General features: G+C 37.9%; 1 protein-coding gene across 1 annotated transcript in view; it reads left to right on the forward strand.

Moving 5' to 3' along the window:
* The window catches only part of LOC137284430 (trichohyalin-like), a 73,053-nt gene extending 63,771 nt beyond the window's left edge, over positions 1 to 9,282 (forward strand). Inside the window, exon 14 of the mRNA XM_067816224.1 lies at positions 9,127 to 9,282. Coding sequence (XP_067672325.1) covers positions 9,127 to 9,282 — 156 coding nt within the window. The remainder of the gene's footprint in view (positions 1 to 9,126) is intronic.
* Positions 9,283 to 16,516: the final 7,234 nt, after the last annotated feature.

The following is a 16,516-nucleotide window of genomic DNA, read 5'->3' on the forward strand; positions in this document are numbered from 1 at the left end:
CTAATGTCTCTTGCAGATTTAACAATCATTTGCCAGGTTATTTTGTTAACACATGATTTTGCTTTCACCAGTTTATGTATTAGAACTGGTGCTTTTCAAGAATGTTTTAGATTACATTTTTTGTTTTTTAACTTGAATCGTTGATCGAAATTTTGCAAAGTGTCTTATCAAATGCTCAGTAATAGGAACAGGCTGTGAAAACCAAGCGAACCTGAGGGGACTGAGGGTTAGACTAGTTCCTCAGCAACCTGCACTGGTCATAACAGGCCAATACATAGACAGGATAGTCAGTCTTGGTGACTGGGAGGATTCTGTCATCATATCCCATTGGCATGGCATTTTGCTTGCTATACCAATCACTGGATATTCTGGTCCATATTCATCTTCCTGGGACTGTTCATATTAATCACCGGATATTCTGGTCTGTATCAAACTTCATGGGACTGCTCATATCAATCACTGGATATTCTGGTCTGTATCAAACTTCATGGGACTGCTCATATCAATCACTGGATATTCTGGTCTGCATCAGACTTCATGGTACTGCTCATGCCAATCACTGGATATTCTGGTCTGTGGAGGACTTCATGGTATTGCTCATATCAATCACTGGATATTCTGGTCTGTATCAAACTTCATAGGACTGCTCATTACATCAATCACTACCCAGACTAAACTACTTAGATCTAGATGGAATATTGCTGATTGTGGCTAAACAGTAAACAAGCAATGCAACACTTGAGCTTGCTGTTTACCACCTTGTTAAATACATCTGTGACCTACATCCTCATGGAATCCCACACCAAGATCAAATATTGTCAAATACTGGAATTATACCTTTTACAATGCTTAACATTTGAAGTTTGTTGACATGTTAAATAATAAGTAGTGAAATCTATAAAAATACTTCTCAATCCTGCTTTTAACATAACTTAGCCAGGCAGTGTTTTAAAATAACTTCCAGTAGATAACCAGTGCTCATGGAATACTGAGAAAAATTTGTTGATCATTAATCTAACTAATGATGCCTTTTCATCAACAAAGCTGTGGATGGTTGAAATGTGTGTAAACTTTATGTACTTCACAAACATGTTATTGGTACTGTTTCCCTGAAATCAAAGGCGTACTTACTACATAATCCAGTATAACAACAAGAGTAGGAGAGGGGCTGTTATTGTAGCTGGGGAACAAAGAGCAACATAATTCATGCTCGCACAAAACTACAAGCTTCAGTTTCTGTCCAATTTCATTTTGAGTTATTTGAAAAAAAATAACATTCTTTCTTGCAAAATGATGAAGAAATCATTCAAGTGATTCATTTGTGTGGTGAAAGGGATGTGAACGGCAAACAGGAGACTGTAATGGAGTCTGACTATGAGATGAAACAGCTCTACAACTACAAGAGGGCCAAAAAAAGACAATCAAAAGAGATGGAATAACTTTTTGGAAGTAGAATTATTTCCTGGCATTTCTTTTGAAGTTCACCACACAAGTTGAAGTAAATGTGCTCTACGTTAAAGAAAGGAAAGGAAAATAGCTCACATGTCAAAATTAGATTTTGGAATGCAACTGCAGATGAAAATACAGGTTGTAAGGCACTGGAACAGGAAGACATTTTATCATCTCAGATTAAACTGCTTTGTTTTGCGAGAAAGATCAAATAAATAATTTTTGCAAGTTTCCCATTTTCTTTGAATTCAATATATGGCGTTTATTCATCAATTAATGAATACCATTGGGTCTCTCTAAATCAATGGCAACTGTTTAATGAAGTTTGCGGTGGTTTGAAGAGTCTTTTCAGCAGAAATATATCAGATTGTATTTTATCGGATACCGTTTGACCGGTATCCTGAAACAGTATCTACTTTGAACGAGTTTATGTGTTTGACAATGTCCAAGAGCACGGCCAAAGTGTTTGAAAGTGTCTGACAGTTTGAAAGTTGTTGCAAGGGCCAACCATGTCAATACATATTCAGAGCAAGTGGAGTGATGGAGATTTCTATTAAGTGAAATCACTTGAATATCTTGACTAGAATGTAGGAATATCCTGTTTCCAGTACCACTGCAGCAGGTGGCCTTGTGGTTAAGCTGACTGCCTGTCATGCTAACTGCTAGGTTTTGGTTCTCCATTTGGGTATTGCTTATATGCAATGTGTAGAGATGTTCGTTCAGTAGGTTGGCTGTTTAACACCGTCAGTAAATAATCGAATTTAGAACAGACAGTCCAGTGATCAACACTGATATGTGTTAACCATCAAGACTACCCAATCTCATTAGTCACCTCTTCTCAGAGGCATGGGTTACTGAAGGTCAATTCTAACCCCAGACATTCACAGGTAAATGAACAGGGGTGGGCATTGCAAATAAATTTCATATTGTGATACAAAAGTGTATATTGCAATATATATTGCAATAAGGTTCTTGAGAGGCATTTGGAAGTCGGTATTCTAAAATACGACAAAATGTTGTGGATGTCAACTCCTTTATAGCTTACACGTTTCTAGGCTATTCCTTGCCACTTCTTCCCGCCAGACCCCCACCCCCTATGACAATCAGAAATATCAGAAGAATTCCGAGTGTTATGAATGCATGTCAAAATACAGTGCATATTGTTTGCATGTTTGAAACGGTAAAGACTGTAAAATCAGTTGTATTGCGCAGCTGTAATATGCAATATACAAAGACCATTCCTGGTTTTATTTATTTGTGTGTTGTCTAACACCACAATTAGCAATATTCCAGCTATTTGGCACTGATTTGTAAACAATCAAGTCAGTCCTGTCATCAACTACAGTGATATTGCTGGACTAGTGCTAGAACCACCATAAAACCATACTCAGTTGCTCAAACAAATAAATAAATAAATGGCTTCTACTAACTAGCCTGAGCTGATGTCCTCTCGCTGGAGGTTACTTGACAGACAGTGACCAGCACCTTTCTGTAAAGACATGGTATGGTAGAAAATGACAACGTGCAACAAAAGGTATTTCCATGTGTGCGTCGTCTCCTCTTAGGTGGTGTCGAACAGGAACCTTCCTTCTGGACCAGAACGACAACTGTTGATTTGGCTTGCTACATGACATTACCTCATAATCTGCATCATTTATTATTCAAATCATGTGCGGTAACATGTCTTGACAAGATGAAAACAATTACATTCCTGTATTGTAAAATTTATGATGTCGTGGGAACTTGTTGTGCTATATCATGCGTGTCATCCAAAGCCACAACACAATCATTTCTGCTGTCACAAGCAGGTTGATAATATTTAGCATATGTTTTGTATGGAAGAAAGGATCTTCAAGATAATAAATTCAATTTCATGTCAATGCTCAGAGGTATTAATTCTATGACAACATGTAAATTCTGTCATCAGTTTTATTTAGTGTCGTCTCTTCACTCCGTAAGATGTGTTAGAAAAGATGGCTGCATGTTTCTAACATGTAGATCATGTGTATATGAGTGGACTACTGTCATACGTCGTATCTACAAGAACCTGGTCACTACACATTCATCAAGTTTGTCCCTTTTCTGAAGGTCTCAGTATCCTCCCTGCTGGTGATAGTCAATCATTTTTCTGAAAGGACTAACTTTTGTGGATATACCTCCATGACAGTATCTTCTGAGTCTGAGAACTTGTCAATGAACCCTGATCCCCGCTAACACGGAAACGTTTGGGAAACATTTAAAAAAGATTTAGGTATGGTTTTAAAAACATAAAAAAAATGTTGTGAAGACTTAGCTTTGTGGATTTTTTTAACGCTTTAAAACGTTTTGATGAAACGTTAGCAAGAAACATTTGAAACCTTCTAAAAACGTTTTTTCAAAATAAAAACGTTTTATATGGGGGGTTCCCGAATGTTTCAGAAGGGTTTGGGTTGAACCTGCTTGCAATTGAAGAGATATCAGAAAAGATATCATCTTCTGATATTGTTGCAAGGCTAGTTTACCAACAGTAAGTGTTATGAATCCCATCCAGTCCATCCGTTGTTATAAGTGAAAATGAAAACAAAATGACATGTTGTAAAGAATACATCATTTCATCAATACATATGGAAAGTAACCAGTCATCTTTGTCATCGGGCTCTTCTTGCATCGTTGTTGGCATCAGAAATAAACACAAAGAAATTCTACAAATATTTCCTGTCACACCACTCTTGATAATGCTAAATTATGGCTACATAATGTTTCTATTTCGCAAAACTATGTTGAAAAGTTCAAATTCCCAACAGTATTTATCAAAAGCTTGCAAAATCGAAACAGATCAATAAACCTCAGTAGACCATTAATCTTATACAATACAAATTAATTTACAATAAGCCAAAAAAAAAACAATTTGTGAAATTGTGCAAGTGATTTCATCTGATCATATTGTATGATGCTTTCCCAAACTACAAGCATTATTTACAGAAGGAAGTTGTTCTCAGGTTTGCGAAAGTGAATATTGTGTGTTACAAGTTGCCTTTTAATGGCAGAATGAACTATTGTTTAAAAGTATTTCTTCATGACACATCATCATGTCTCTTTCAAAAGTCGCACACTATATTTACTTATGAGGTTGTGACATTTGTTCTGAGGAATCTGTTACACAACTCTAGTCCAACTCAAGTGTAAGTCTGTGTGTGTTATCTACACAGCAACCAGCCTTATAAATACAGTTACAGATTCTTGAACGTTCGAGCACTGTGCCACCACATCACCATTAACTTAGAACTTTAACGTTCCAACAGTCAAAACACATACTCATGTGCAGATGAGCGCCCAAAGGGAGGCAACTCTAATGCACTAACTTGAAAGTTATGCTGCTAGAATAATATTACTGTGATATAAAATGAGGCCCCTATTAACCATCACTCAGACCTCTAAACATTGTGACCCAATAATGACTATCACTTAATCAGTTATATTACATGTTACAGAAAACACTCTCTCATAACAGATTGTGGTCTTGTTGTTTAGGAAGTGACCTATAGTTAATGCTGGCAAATAACGAACTGGAGTCACTGATTCAAATGTAATATTATCCCCTGATTTCCTGTATATCGCTGATAAGCAAGAGTGTCTATATGTTGGAAGATTGGAAATGGGGCAGAAAAAACAGGAAAAATTCCTGTATTTGAAAAGGTGTGTACACTTTCGTAATTTAGTAATGTAAATATTAAGTTGATAGTCGACATTATTTGCAAACACAGATACACTGTTACACAATTTGGATATGAAAGAACATTATTAATTTACCACTCGGCAAGCCTCATTTTGCTTGTACTGTTGATTTTGATCAAGTGAACATTGATATTCATGTACTAAACACTTATTCTGACTCTACGTCACAAATTAAAGGTTTTATGCCACAAGTACTATCAATCACACATATGTTGAGAAAACATCATAGGAATGAATACCTACAGTCACAAACAAAGGATGAACATTCACGCGGCAAGATACAGAATTTGTCTGACGAACAATAATGTGAATACATATACCTCGTTTTAGAAAAATGTCTATTCACAAGAGTAAAATGTACAGTCTTCTACATCCAACAGTGTGAGGGAACTAACTGCCTGCTATGTACAGAGTCCAATTTTGAATGCCCTGGTTCCTGCTTTGACCTGATAACATGTCTTGGATCATTCCTGCGAGTTGACATGAGATAACAAGTTGTCCACACAAAGACAGCGCACAGCAGTAAAGAGGGATTATATTTACAATGCAATGTTGGATCTATAGTAAATATTTCAGAACAAAAATAAGTTACACTTATGAAACACGTGACATAGTATTCCACTTGACAAAATGTTCACAACAGTTTTAAGTTTTCTCACAAATATTTTTGTACAGGTGAAATTTCATAACCATTATTTCTAGTTAATGTACATTCCTACGGTGAACAGAGAATTGTTATCAGGAATATTTAACCTCCAAATGTTTTACTTACAATACTATAAGGTTGTGATCTGGTTTCAGTGAAACTGTTGAAATACTTTCATCAACATTTTACTAGCGTTTTTAGAATGTTGGTGTTTCTCAGTAACATTTTAATATCATTCAAATGTTTTTATGAAACATTTTCCTGAGAAACCTCTAGAAAACATTTTGTGTTAGCTGGGATGTAATGGTTAATGTTTGTAGCAGTGTAGGATATGCTGCATTCATGGAGTCACTCAGACCTCCAACCTGTCCTGATCCTAGGGAATTGTCTCAAGTACCCATTCTATGGGCAAAACATTGCCATAGGTTAGAAACATCATGTGTAACAACATTCTGATATTTACAAATGTGCGTACCCAGTGTTGACTGGACCACTGAAGCAATAGAACACCAGTCTCCAAGGGCTTTGTGTAATATATGCCTCAACATCATGGATTATGTGCCCCTTGTGAATGAATGCTGAAAATCAACTGTAAAGAGTTCATGGATTATGTGCCCCTTGTGAATGAATGCTGAAAATCAACTGTAAAGAGTTCATGGATTATGTGATCCTTGTGAATGAATGCTGAAAGTGTTCTTAAAGGGTTCAGGAGCATTTATTCACTAAGGACAGATGATCAGTAACATTCTCAGTTGATTGTATTTACTCCCACTGTTTCATGTGAACTGGCGCATAAATGTGCTGCTTCCAATTAATGTGTGCCCCCTCCAGGCCCTCTGCCTGTGTGTCCTGGGGTGTGCTGGTATAGACCCACCCCAAGGGAGGGCTCCTGTAATGTCGAGTGAGATTTAATGGGATCTTTATTGTCAGGGCCATGCTGGGACTGCAAATTAACAAAATGTAGCAGGGTCTTTTCTCAATCATGTGTTATATTTTACATTTGAATGAAGACGGTGTGCACACCTTGATGTGACATGATGTGCGTTCGCATTGTAGAAATACTATATCGCTGTGCAGTAATGGAGACAAACGTACAGAAATTCTAGTAAAGACCGACATAAGATTGTCCACTGGACATTTCGTGTTCTCAGATCTCAAACAAGTTAAACCATTGTTACAACTGAACAAAGTAAAAATTCTAGATTGGGTGAGATAGGGATGTGTTTTCACTTGAACCATCTCTGTTTCAAGAGGAATGGATGCTTTATTTCATGGAAATATCAAAGTAACCAGTACATGAGAAGACTCAGCAAGTCATTGACTCCATTGTGTTCCAACTGTATGAGAAGCTTATGTGCATGCATCAGTGAAAGGTGATGATAACAGGTGCGGATAACAAATGTGCTTATCCTGCCCTCCCTCACATCCATTACAGCGTACATGGCAAACACATGCAGAGGCATAGCAATTGCTGCTCTAAAAAATGTCATCAGGAGAATCATAATGAATCGCAAGTTGCTTGTTATTTTCTTATCTTGCATGTACTAAATGAGTTTTCATGAAGTAAACATTTGATATCTAACCAGAAGTGAAAAAACAATGTAAGATTAAAAGAGGCAACTTCAGAATTATTGACTATAGTTCAGAGGTATATGTAACATCAGAGAGTAATGTGCTACATTATTATCGTATATTATACTCTCTAGCTAATCTCGTAGAATTATAAACTACTTTAAAATTCCGCTTGATGAATTCTTAGAAGATTATTTGCACATTAGACCATGGAGATATTTAGGTGAGATTTTCTTAATCTAATTTAATCACCACAAACCATAATCTAAGGATCAAGGACATAGAAATCGCTCGAAGGGGTTGCACTGGTTTTTTCAGCTGACACCATTGAGGTATAACATGGGTATTGTTGTCGTCTCTCTCTAAATGGGGCTTGTGTGTAAACACAACATCATCACTTTCTCGTCCGCTAAACCAGTGCTGTTATAGATTCACATTTAAAGATGAGGCTGAGGTGGGAATTGCTCTTTGATGTTGTGTGTGAGTGGCGTGATAATACCCATGTCAATACCCGGCCTACTGGCTGCCGGTCCTCCACTCATGCCCCACTACTCTGTCTGTAGTTGACAAGAGCACTATAAGTAACATTTAGCTGTAACCAGAGCTGACTGCATTGTTACTTGTACTGGTGTCAGTTATTCTAGAGCATATGGTAGCATATAATGTGTGCTTAAGGAATGGCGGCATTTCACTGTTTGAAAAGAGTTCTGCATGTAGCATGGCAGGCACGTGCTTGTGAAATTAAATTGTCAGAGTTTTCAGTTGCTCACACTTTATTTAAAGTTTGAGGGACTTTGAGAAGATTTGTTTTATTGAATGCAGATGAAAGCTTTCGACGGTAGCCTGTTTTATTTAGAAAAGAAGATTCTGTGTGTTCTGTATTGTAGTTGTATGTATCTGTGAACAGGGTGAAACAGTTTACCAGATACCAGGCATCATTTTGGACATAGTTAGAAAATCTGTTAGATTTAGAAAATCTGCTCTACAAATAATACACGGTAAATATAAACATGCTTTTCCATCCTTTATCTCAGTGATTTCACAGATCATTTAGATGACCATTCTTAAACTCATGTTCCACATGCAAATAACATGTATTTTTGCACCTGTGTCTGTGTTCTGCTTGTCCCTATACCTGTTTGTTGTTTCTGTCCCTGTACCTGTGTGTTCTGTCTGTCCCTGTACCTGTGTTCTACCTGTGTGGTGTACCTGTTCTTGTATTATTTTTTTTTATACCTGTATGTTGCATCTGTGCCTGTGTGTCGTACCAGTCTGTGTACCTGTGTGTTGCACATGTCCTGTACCTGTATGTTTTACCTGTGATGTACCTGTACCTTTGTGATGTACCTGTACCTGTATGTTGTACCTGTACCTGTATGATGTACCTGTCTACTGTCCCTGTACGTGTATGTTGTACCTGTACTTGTTGTGCCTGTGTATTGTACCTGTCCCTGTCTGTATGTGTTGTATCTGTTTTGTACCTAGATGCTGTATCTTTACCTGTCCCTGTACTTGTGTGCTGTACCTGTCCCTGCATGTGTGTTTTACCTGTTCTTGTCCCTGTTTGTTGTACTTGTCCCTTTACCTGTGTGCTGTACCTGTCCCTGTCCCTGTGTGTTGTACCTGGTCTTGTACCTATAGGTTTAAATGTCCCTGTACCTGTGTGTTCTACTGTCCCTGTACCAATGGGTTTTATGTGTCCCGTACAAGGTATATTGTATTTATTCTCCCTGATTGTTTGGCAGACACACGCTCAGAGGGAGGAGAGCTACATGAAGTTGCAGAATCATCGCCAGCAACTGAAGGAGGACAAGTATCTGTTGAAGGAACATGAAAAGGAACATCTCCGCCTCATCCGCATCGGAGCCAAGACAGACATGGCCAACTCGGACTTGTACTAGAATGCCACTAAGAATGGATCACCAGCACCTTGTTCTAGAATGCCACATAGAAACATGTGTACTAGAACAAAAAATAGGAAGTGTCACATGTGACATGTGCTAGAACACCACATCTAAAGGATCACCAGTGATTTGTACTAGAATGCCACTAAACTAGGGTCACCCCTGACTTGCACTAGGACACACCAAGAAATGGCCACATTTTCAGTAAAAGAACATCATACTGGTCTTAGCTGAGAGGGGTCTTTCATTTATGTGGTAATGGCTTGTAAGTTTAAGGTTATGGATTATGACAAGGTCACCTTGATTTACAAATTTTACATCCTTAATTTTGAATACTGATTTCAGGCACACTTATCCAGCAAGAAATGCTGTATTGTAACATATCGCAACTGTACTGTAACATACAACTGAACAGTAGCATACAGCTGTACAGTAACGTACCTCAACTGTACTGTAACACACCACAACATACCACAACTGTACTGTAACATACCACAACTGTACTGTAACATACAACTGTACTGTAACATACAACTGTACTTTGACATGCAACTGTACTGTAGCACACCACAACTGTACTGTAACACACCACAACTGTACTGTAACATACCACAACTGTACTGTAACACACCACAACTGTACTGTAACACACCACAACTGTACTGTAACATACCACAACTGTACTGTAACATACCATAATTGCACTGTACATACAATTTTACAGCAATATACAAAAATTGTACTGTAACATACAGCTGTACTATAACTTACAACTACTGTACTGTAACACACAACAGTACTGTAACGTTCCACACCTGTACTGTAAGTTGCAACAATTGTGCTGTAATATGCAACAACTGTTCGGTAACATACAACAAATGTTCTGAATGTGTGCGAAGTAAGAGTAGGAGCTATTCTCTTCTTAAGTCTAGGACCAGCTTGACAGCATAAACTACCAACATGTATTCTGTCTGTATGGACGGGCATTCAGTGTTCATTCGTATTTGCCTCATAATGTTGCCCTAATTGACTGGTGTAATGGCACCTGAGCTACTCAGGGATGGAACTTTGCTCTAGCTAGCTAGAGGGCGGAAGGGTTCTAGGCATTTCAGAAGGTAACATGCTTTCATATCAGCTGCATGGCCGTGTTTCTTTGTTTTCTGAAACTTGATGACAAGGCATGGGTAAATTGTCTAGCTCATACTGCAGTGAGTTTTATCATCAGATTAGTTTTGCTTACTTTCGCACTGACAATTGTATGGATGACAGATGCTAATGGTATAGCAGGATGTGCTTACAACTTTCGCAGACACCTTGTGTCTCACAGAATATCACTGACCCATTTATGTGATTCTCATTATTATGTGACTGTTTATGTCAAGGAGAATCTCTTTTGGCTGTGCATATCATACAGAGACAGTGTCTGAGTACAAGTCACTCACTAACGAGTCTTCATCTGGGATGATGTACCAGCTCAACGCTGTGGAATACAGTCCCTTTGTAGTGGCAGTCCCTCTATTTTAGATTGTCTCATGGCTGTGTCAATCTCTGGAAGAACAGCTGGTGTTCTTGTATTTGTTTGATGGCATTTGTTTGATTGACACAGCCAAGACATGATAATAATACACAAATGGATATTTTACCATTTAAATTGTGTGCATTTTCAATTTTGCTTGTGTGTGTTCAGTTTGAAGTTAGTAGTGTGTTCATGGTGAACATGTTGATTTCATACATACTACCATATTAAAAGACGATTAATGAGTTTTTTTATTGCCACTTTAGTTTTTTTAGAGCTTGTTCCATCATTTAGTGAGCTATGGCCTCCCACCATGAACAGCTGTCCCTAGTCCAGGGCTGGGTGAGGACTGGTGGTAAAAGGCTTCTTTACAAGCGAGCCAAAGCAAAACATGAATGGTATGCACAGGGTCAACCATTCAGCTTTCAGAATCAGCTGCTATGTAATCCGACTTTCTAATACACAACTTGTTCAAAGAAAATGCGTGTAGAAATTGTCATAAAAACCTGCTGCTGATAACCCCCTTGATTGGAGAGTGAAAGTGAGCCTTGATGACGCCCACTGTGGGTGCCCCGCCCCCTGTTGTAATAGGGGAGTGGAACAGAGGGACACACCATTATGAGGGGGGACCACACACAGAGCTCCACCATAACTTCCAGCTAGCTGTATGGAAAATATTGTCTCAGATTTTATATGAAAGCAGTGTGTTGGGAAGCACTATGCCAAGGATGAAAAGACCAAATACAGAAGTCATGCATTAGTAGAATAAATGTCTCAATGGCATGTAAGTGTTGAAGGGCTTTATATTTGCCTTCATTATTGGTGAAGGGTTGCTGGTTGTAGTGGCTGTTGACATTGTCAATGGGAAAATGATGATGTGTCACTCTGTTGTTGTAGTCAATGTTGCCGCTTAAATAATGTTGCCGATGTTGTGTCATTGCCATATTACCCACCCACCCATGCTGTTGTGTGTACACTTATCACAAACCTTTATCACATGTTTCCACAGAGTGAGTGCACACAAGAATGGATGCTTTATGAACAGATTGTCACATTGTTCCACCTATATAATGTTTTTCATATAATGTTATAGTTTCGTATTATGTTACACCATGGCTAGTTCAAGCTGTGTTATTGGGTCAGGTGTATTAGCTTTTGAGTTCAGCCCTGTATGAGGGAATACTCCCTTTACAGGTGTGACATAATGGCCGATGACACCTGTTGAAAATGAAAATCTGAATTTATATTCTGATATTTTAGAATTTAAATGTTAAAACTGTTTCTTATCAAGTTTTGAACCTGTCATGAGGTACATATTTTGTAATTGAGCTTTTTGTAGATAAAAATGTCAACAGATTTCAGGGATATTTATAAGTCTGTGTCAGTTTTTACAATTTACACCAATTACAGATTTATATCAAAATAGTATTTGTTTATATATCAATATGCATTTGATAACACCACAGTATTTCTTTTGTATGTGTGATGTGATGAATTACCTTGCAGCATTGACAAATTTATTTGCTTCTCAGTGACAACTGTTTTCAGTGTTTGTTTTGTTGTTTTTGTGTTACAAAGGGTCTACTTATTATCTCATGAAGCTATTACTAATGCATGAATTATTACAGATTCCTTTTAGACTGGATGAAGTAAAATTTCTTCCATTGGCAATATGAACATATACTACCCATCAAAAGTTTAAACTCATGAGTGTAAATGCAGCCACTTGCTTCAGTTAGCTGTTTTAAGCTAAAAAGATTTTGCAAAATATTCCACACTGTATATAGGTACTGTTTACACATGAACTCGTGTATTGTATAAAACCAATGTGTAGTGTTGAAAAGACGATTGTCTTATGTTCAATAAAACTTGTTGAATTGTTAACAAAATGTTACATCAAAGCACAGCTGTTGTAAGTCAAAACTTTTGATGGGTAGTGCATTCCATTTGCAGAATATTTGACTGATTGATTATGTGTACATCAGTGTTAAGAGTTTTTGAAGTTATGAATTTTCGAAGGATGTGTTTATTTCCCCTATTTTCTGTATTTCTGACAAGTTTCCTGTAATAGCAGTGTTCAACATTAACATTGACTTGCAAATTTGAGAATAGGAAACTGGGGAAGAGACATTTGCCTTGTTTCCAACCACCTTGACCATGATGCACATGGCACTTCTGCTATTGATCATGTTTGTGGGCCTGAGAAAGTCAACCATAATTTTTACAGAGGAATAGTCCGGTAAGTAATTTCCAACAGCATGCACTTGACCCATCGTAAATATGGTTTCTTATACCTTTAATAATCTCAATCAAGAGGAATCAATTTTGTATGTCAGCATTTAATGAAACAATACAGCATTATTAAGTATATGTGATCTAGTATGTAGATACAGAGTACAGTAACCAGGGGATAGGAATGACACGGTGTGGTATTCATCGGTATGAAATACGTCAGCGTTCATTGTTTCACCGATAAGTATGAAAAAGATGTCTGGCTTCACACATCCAAATTTGACAATGGTGATGATATGTATTGCGCCTACTCTGGGATCTGTGCTAGTGAAGCTGCCCCTGAGGTGCTAGTTGTCACAGATCGGTGTTATCCTACTGGTACCCATGAACAGAGGTGGGTGAACATAGACATTTCACCATTTCCTCTCTATGATAGCTTTATTTTTATTACTAATGGCATTTTATGATGGCTAGGAGTTCCATTAGAATTGTTATGGTTTGAGGTGTTTATCTATTCAAAGAATATATTTTATTGAGTTGTTGTGATAATGTTTTTTCAGCTGTTGAAATGAAATATATTTGTTTATATATTTAGAGGTTTAGATGTATCTAAAACCAAAGCTTTATACACAGTGTATTGATCCTTTTTCTTATCAATATCAAATATGTTTCAACAGTATCAGCCATACTGCCCTGGTTTTTTTATCACATCTGGCCAGGTACGGGACTGAGTATTGCTGTTACAAGATGCTACTGTATGTTTTTTATGATAATATAATTTATTAGTTCAATCTCACCACAAGAACAGTTAGTATCTCTCCATGTGTCCCTCTTACGAGTTGTCATAGTAATTTACTGGAAATAAATCTAGGAAGAATTATGTGTTTGTTCACATACTGTGTTTGTGAATAGAAAAAACTGTTGGCTGCCGTGATGTGTGTCAAATTAGACAAACCTGGAAACAAAGAAAATAAACTGTTTGGTTTCAATACCTGCGTGCATGTTACTTAAGTGTGGACCATTTCCTCAAGGGCAATCTTTATAAAGACCTTGACCCTTACTTGGCAGGTTCGACCAGTAGACCAGGACATACTTACAGGTTCTAGCAACACCTGGTGTCATGGACATAAACATTACCATTTAGTGCTGTTGATTTGTAGGTTCTTCTTGAGGACAAGTATTTTTGCCTATGATTCATAAATGTATTCAATATTTGATGTGAGAATATCTGTCAAATTGTGGCTTTTCTTGTTTTGAATTTGGATTGTGTTTCTGGTTTGTTGCATATTCACCCACTTTGGTTGGATTTTGTGAGTTCTTTAAAGAAGTAAATCAGTTGTCAGGCTCATTTGTTATGTTTTAAGAGATGTATTTGTTTTACTCTTGAATCAATCAGAAGTGTCAGATGATTGTACCAGGTGAATGTCAGGTCATTACTTGAGTACAGAAGTGTTATGTCAGATGATTGTGTGAGCTGAATGTCATTACTTCAGGACAGAAGTGATATATCAGATGATTGGGCCAGCTGAATGTCAGGTCATTACTGCAAGACACAAGTGTTATATCAGATGATTGTGTGAGCTGAATGTCATGACTTCAAGACAGAAGTGTTATGTCAGATGATTGTGTGAGCTGAATGTCATTACTTCAAGACAAGTGTTATGTCAGATGATTGTGTGAGCTGAATGTCATTACTTGTGTGAGCTGAATGTCATTACTTCAAGACAGAGGTGTTATGTCAGATGATTGTGTGAGCTGAATGTCAGATTGTTACTTCAAGACAGAAGTCTTATGTCAGAATATTGTGCCAGCTGAATGTCAGGTCATTACTGCAAGACAGAAGTGTCATGTAAGATGATTGTGTGAGATGGATGTCATTACTTCAAGGTGGACGTGTTATGTCAGATGATTGTGTGAGCTGAATGTCAGGTTGTTGCTTCAAGATACAAGTGTTATGTAGTAAACTGAATGGGAAGATTACTTTCTGTGCAGGTCACTGAGCCTTGTTCCTTGGAGTAACCTGCATACGTGATATAACTTTCCATCATTTTCGACATTTTGGCAATTTCAGGTTACATGGAACTTCATGGCATGTCGCTTGTGTGGGTCATGTAACCTATTTCTTACCCAGTCATGTTCAAAACTCTTCTGTAGTACAGCATTCATACTGAAAATCTCTGAAAAGTGAATCTGTGAATGTTTCAGAACTGTATGGACACAGTGACATGTTAATAATATTGAATGTTGAGCTATAGATGTTGAGCTGCAATGTATAGTTTTGATACTAGTTTTCACTCTTGTGTGTTTTGTATAGGTTTTGTTTGATATGGTAGTGCAAATACTTGCAAGTCAATTCAAGCTTAAGAACTACCTAATTCAGCTTTTATTCCATCCTCAAGTATGAAGTGATGAAGGGTCTTGTAATGTTTGCTGATGCCAAATGTAGAACCAGAAAGAGTCACCAAAAGTCATACACACTCACAGATGTGGGTAAGGTGTCTCTATGTGTACACAGCAGGTGCTATCTACTCACCACCCAGTGTCACACTTATTTGAATGGGCTGTCTATCTGTGTCAAGGAGGTGCTCTCTACAGACTACCGGCTTTCACAGATGTGGGTAAGGTGTCTGTAGCAGGACACAGGATGTGCTTTCTATTGACCACCCACTTACCAAGATGTGGGTTAGCTGTCTGTATCCTGGAGCTACTGCAGTGAATGTAGTCCAGATTTTACCACAAGGTTTGATGCAATAGGTAACACATCATGTAGTTAAATGTTTTCACAAGTTATGGTGGCAATACCATGTAACAGTGTGATAAGTTACATTGTGAACAATGTCTCCTATCGTGTGTAATCCTATCCATGATTGTGAGATACGCATCTGTGTGTGTCAGCAGGTCTTCTTGGCAACAACAGGCAAGTGCGTGCTGTTGATGTAGTCTCATCTCAGTTGTCTGCTGTATCGTGTAATTCTGTGTTAAACATTGCTTTGGTATCCTTGTTTTTTGCTGCAGATTATGTTTTGTATTTCAAGGACAACTAAATGTTCCCATGTGTCCTGAATCCGCATACTTCAGTAAGTTATATGTTACAGATTATGCAATGTCTGTAATTATTGAACTAAGCTCTTTCCTGTGAAGACATTTTCAACAGTGTCTACACTATCATGCCAGGTACATGCTGAAAGGTCAGGTACTATATACTACATACTATGCTAGGTACTGGCTACTGAGACCTGTACTATACCAGGCACTGGCTACTGGGACCAGTGTTATACCAGGCACTGGCTACTGGGACCAGTGTTATACCAGGTACTGGCTACTAGGACCAGTGTTATACCAGGTACTGGCTACTGGGACCAGTAATATAATATACCAGGTACTATACCAAATACTGGCTACTCTGACCCAAACCAGTACAAGGTACTGGCTACTGGGACCTGTACTACTCCAGGAACTGGCTACTGGGACCAGTGTTAGACC

The sequence above is a fragment of the Haliotis asinina genome, chromosome 5, assembly GCF_037392515.1.
Source record: "Haliotis asinina isolate JCU_RB_2024 chromosome 5, JCU_Hal_asi_v2, whole genome shotgun sequence".
Classification (NCBI taxonomy): Eukaryota; Metazoa; Mollusca; class Gastropoda; order Lepetellida; family Haliotidae; genus Haliotis; species Haliotis asinina.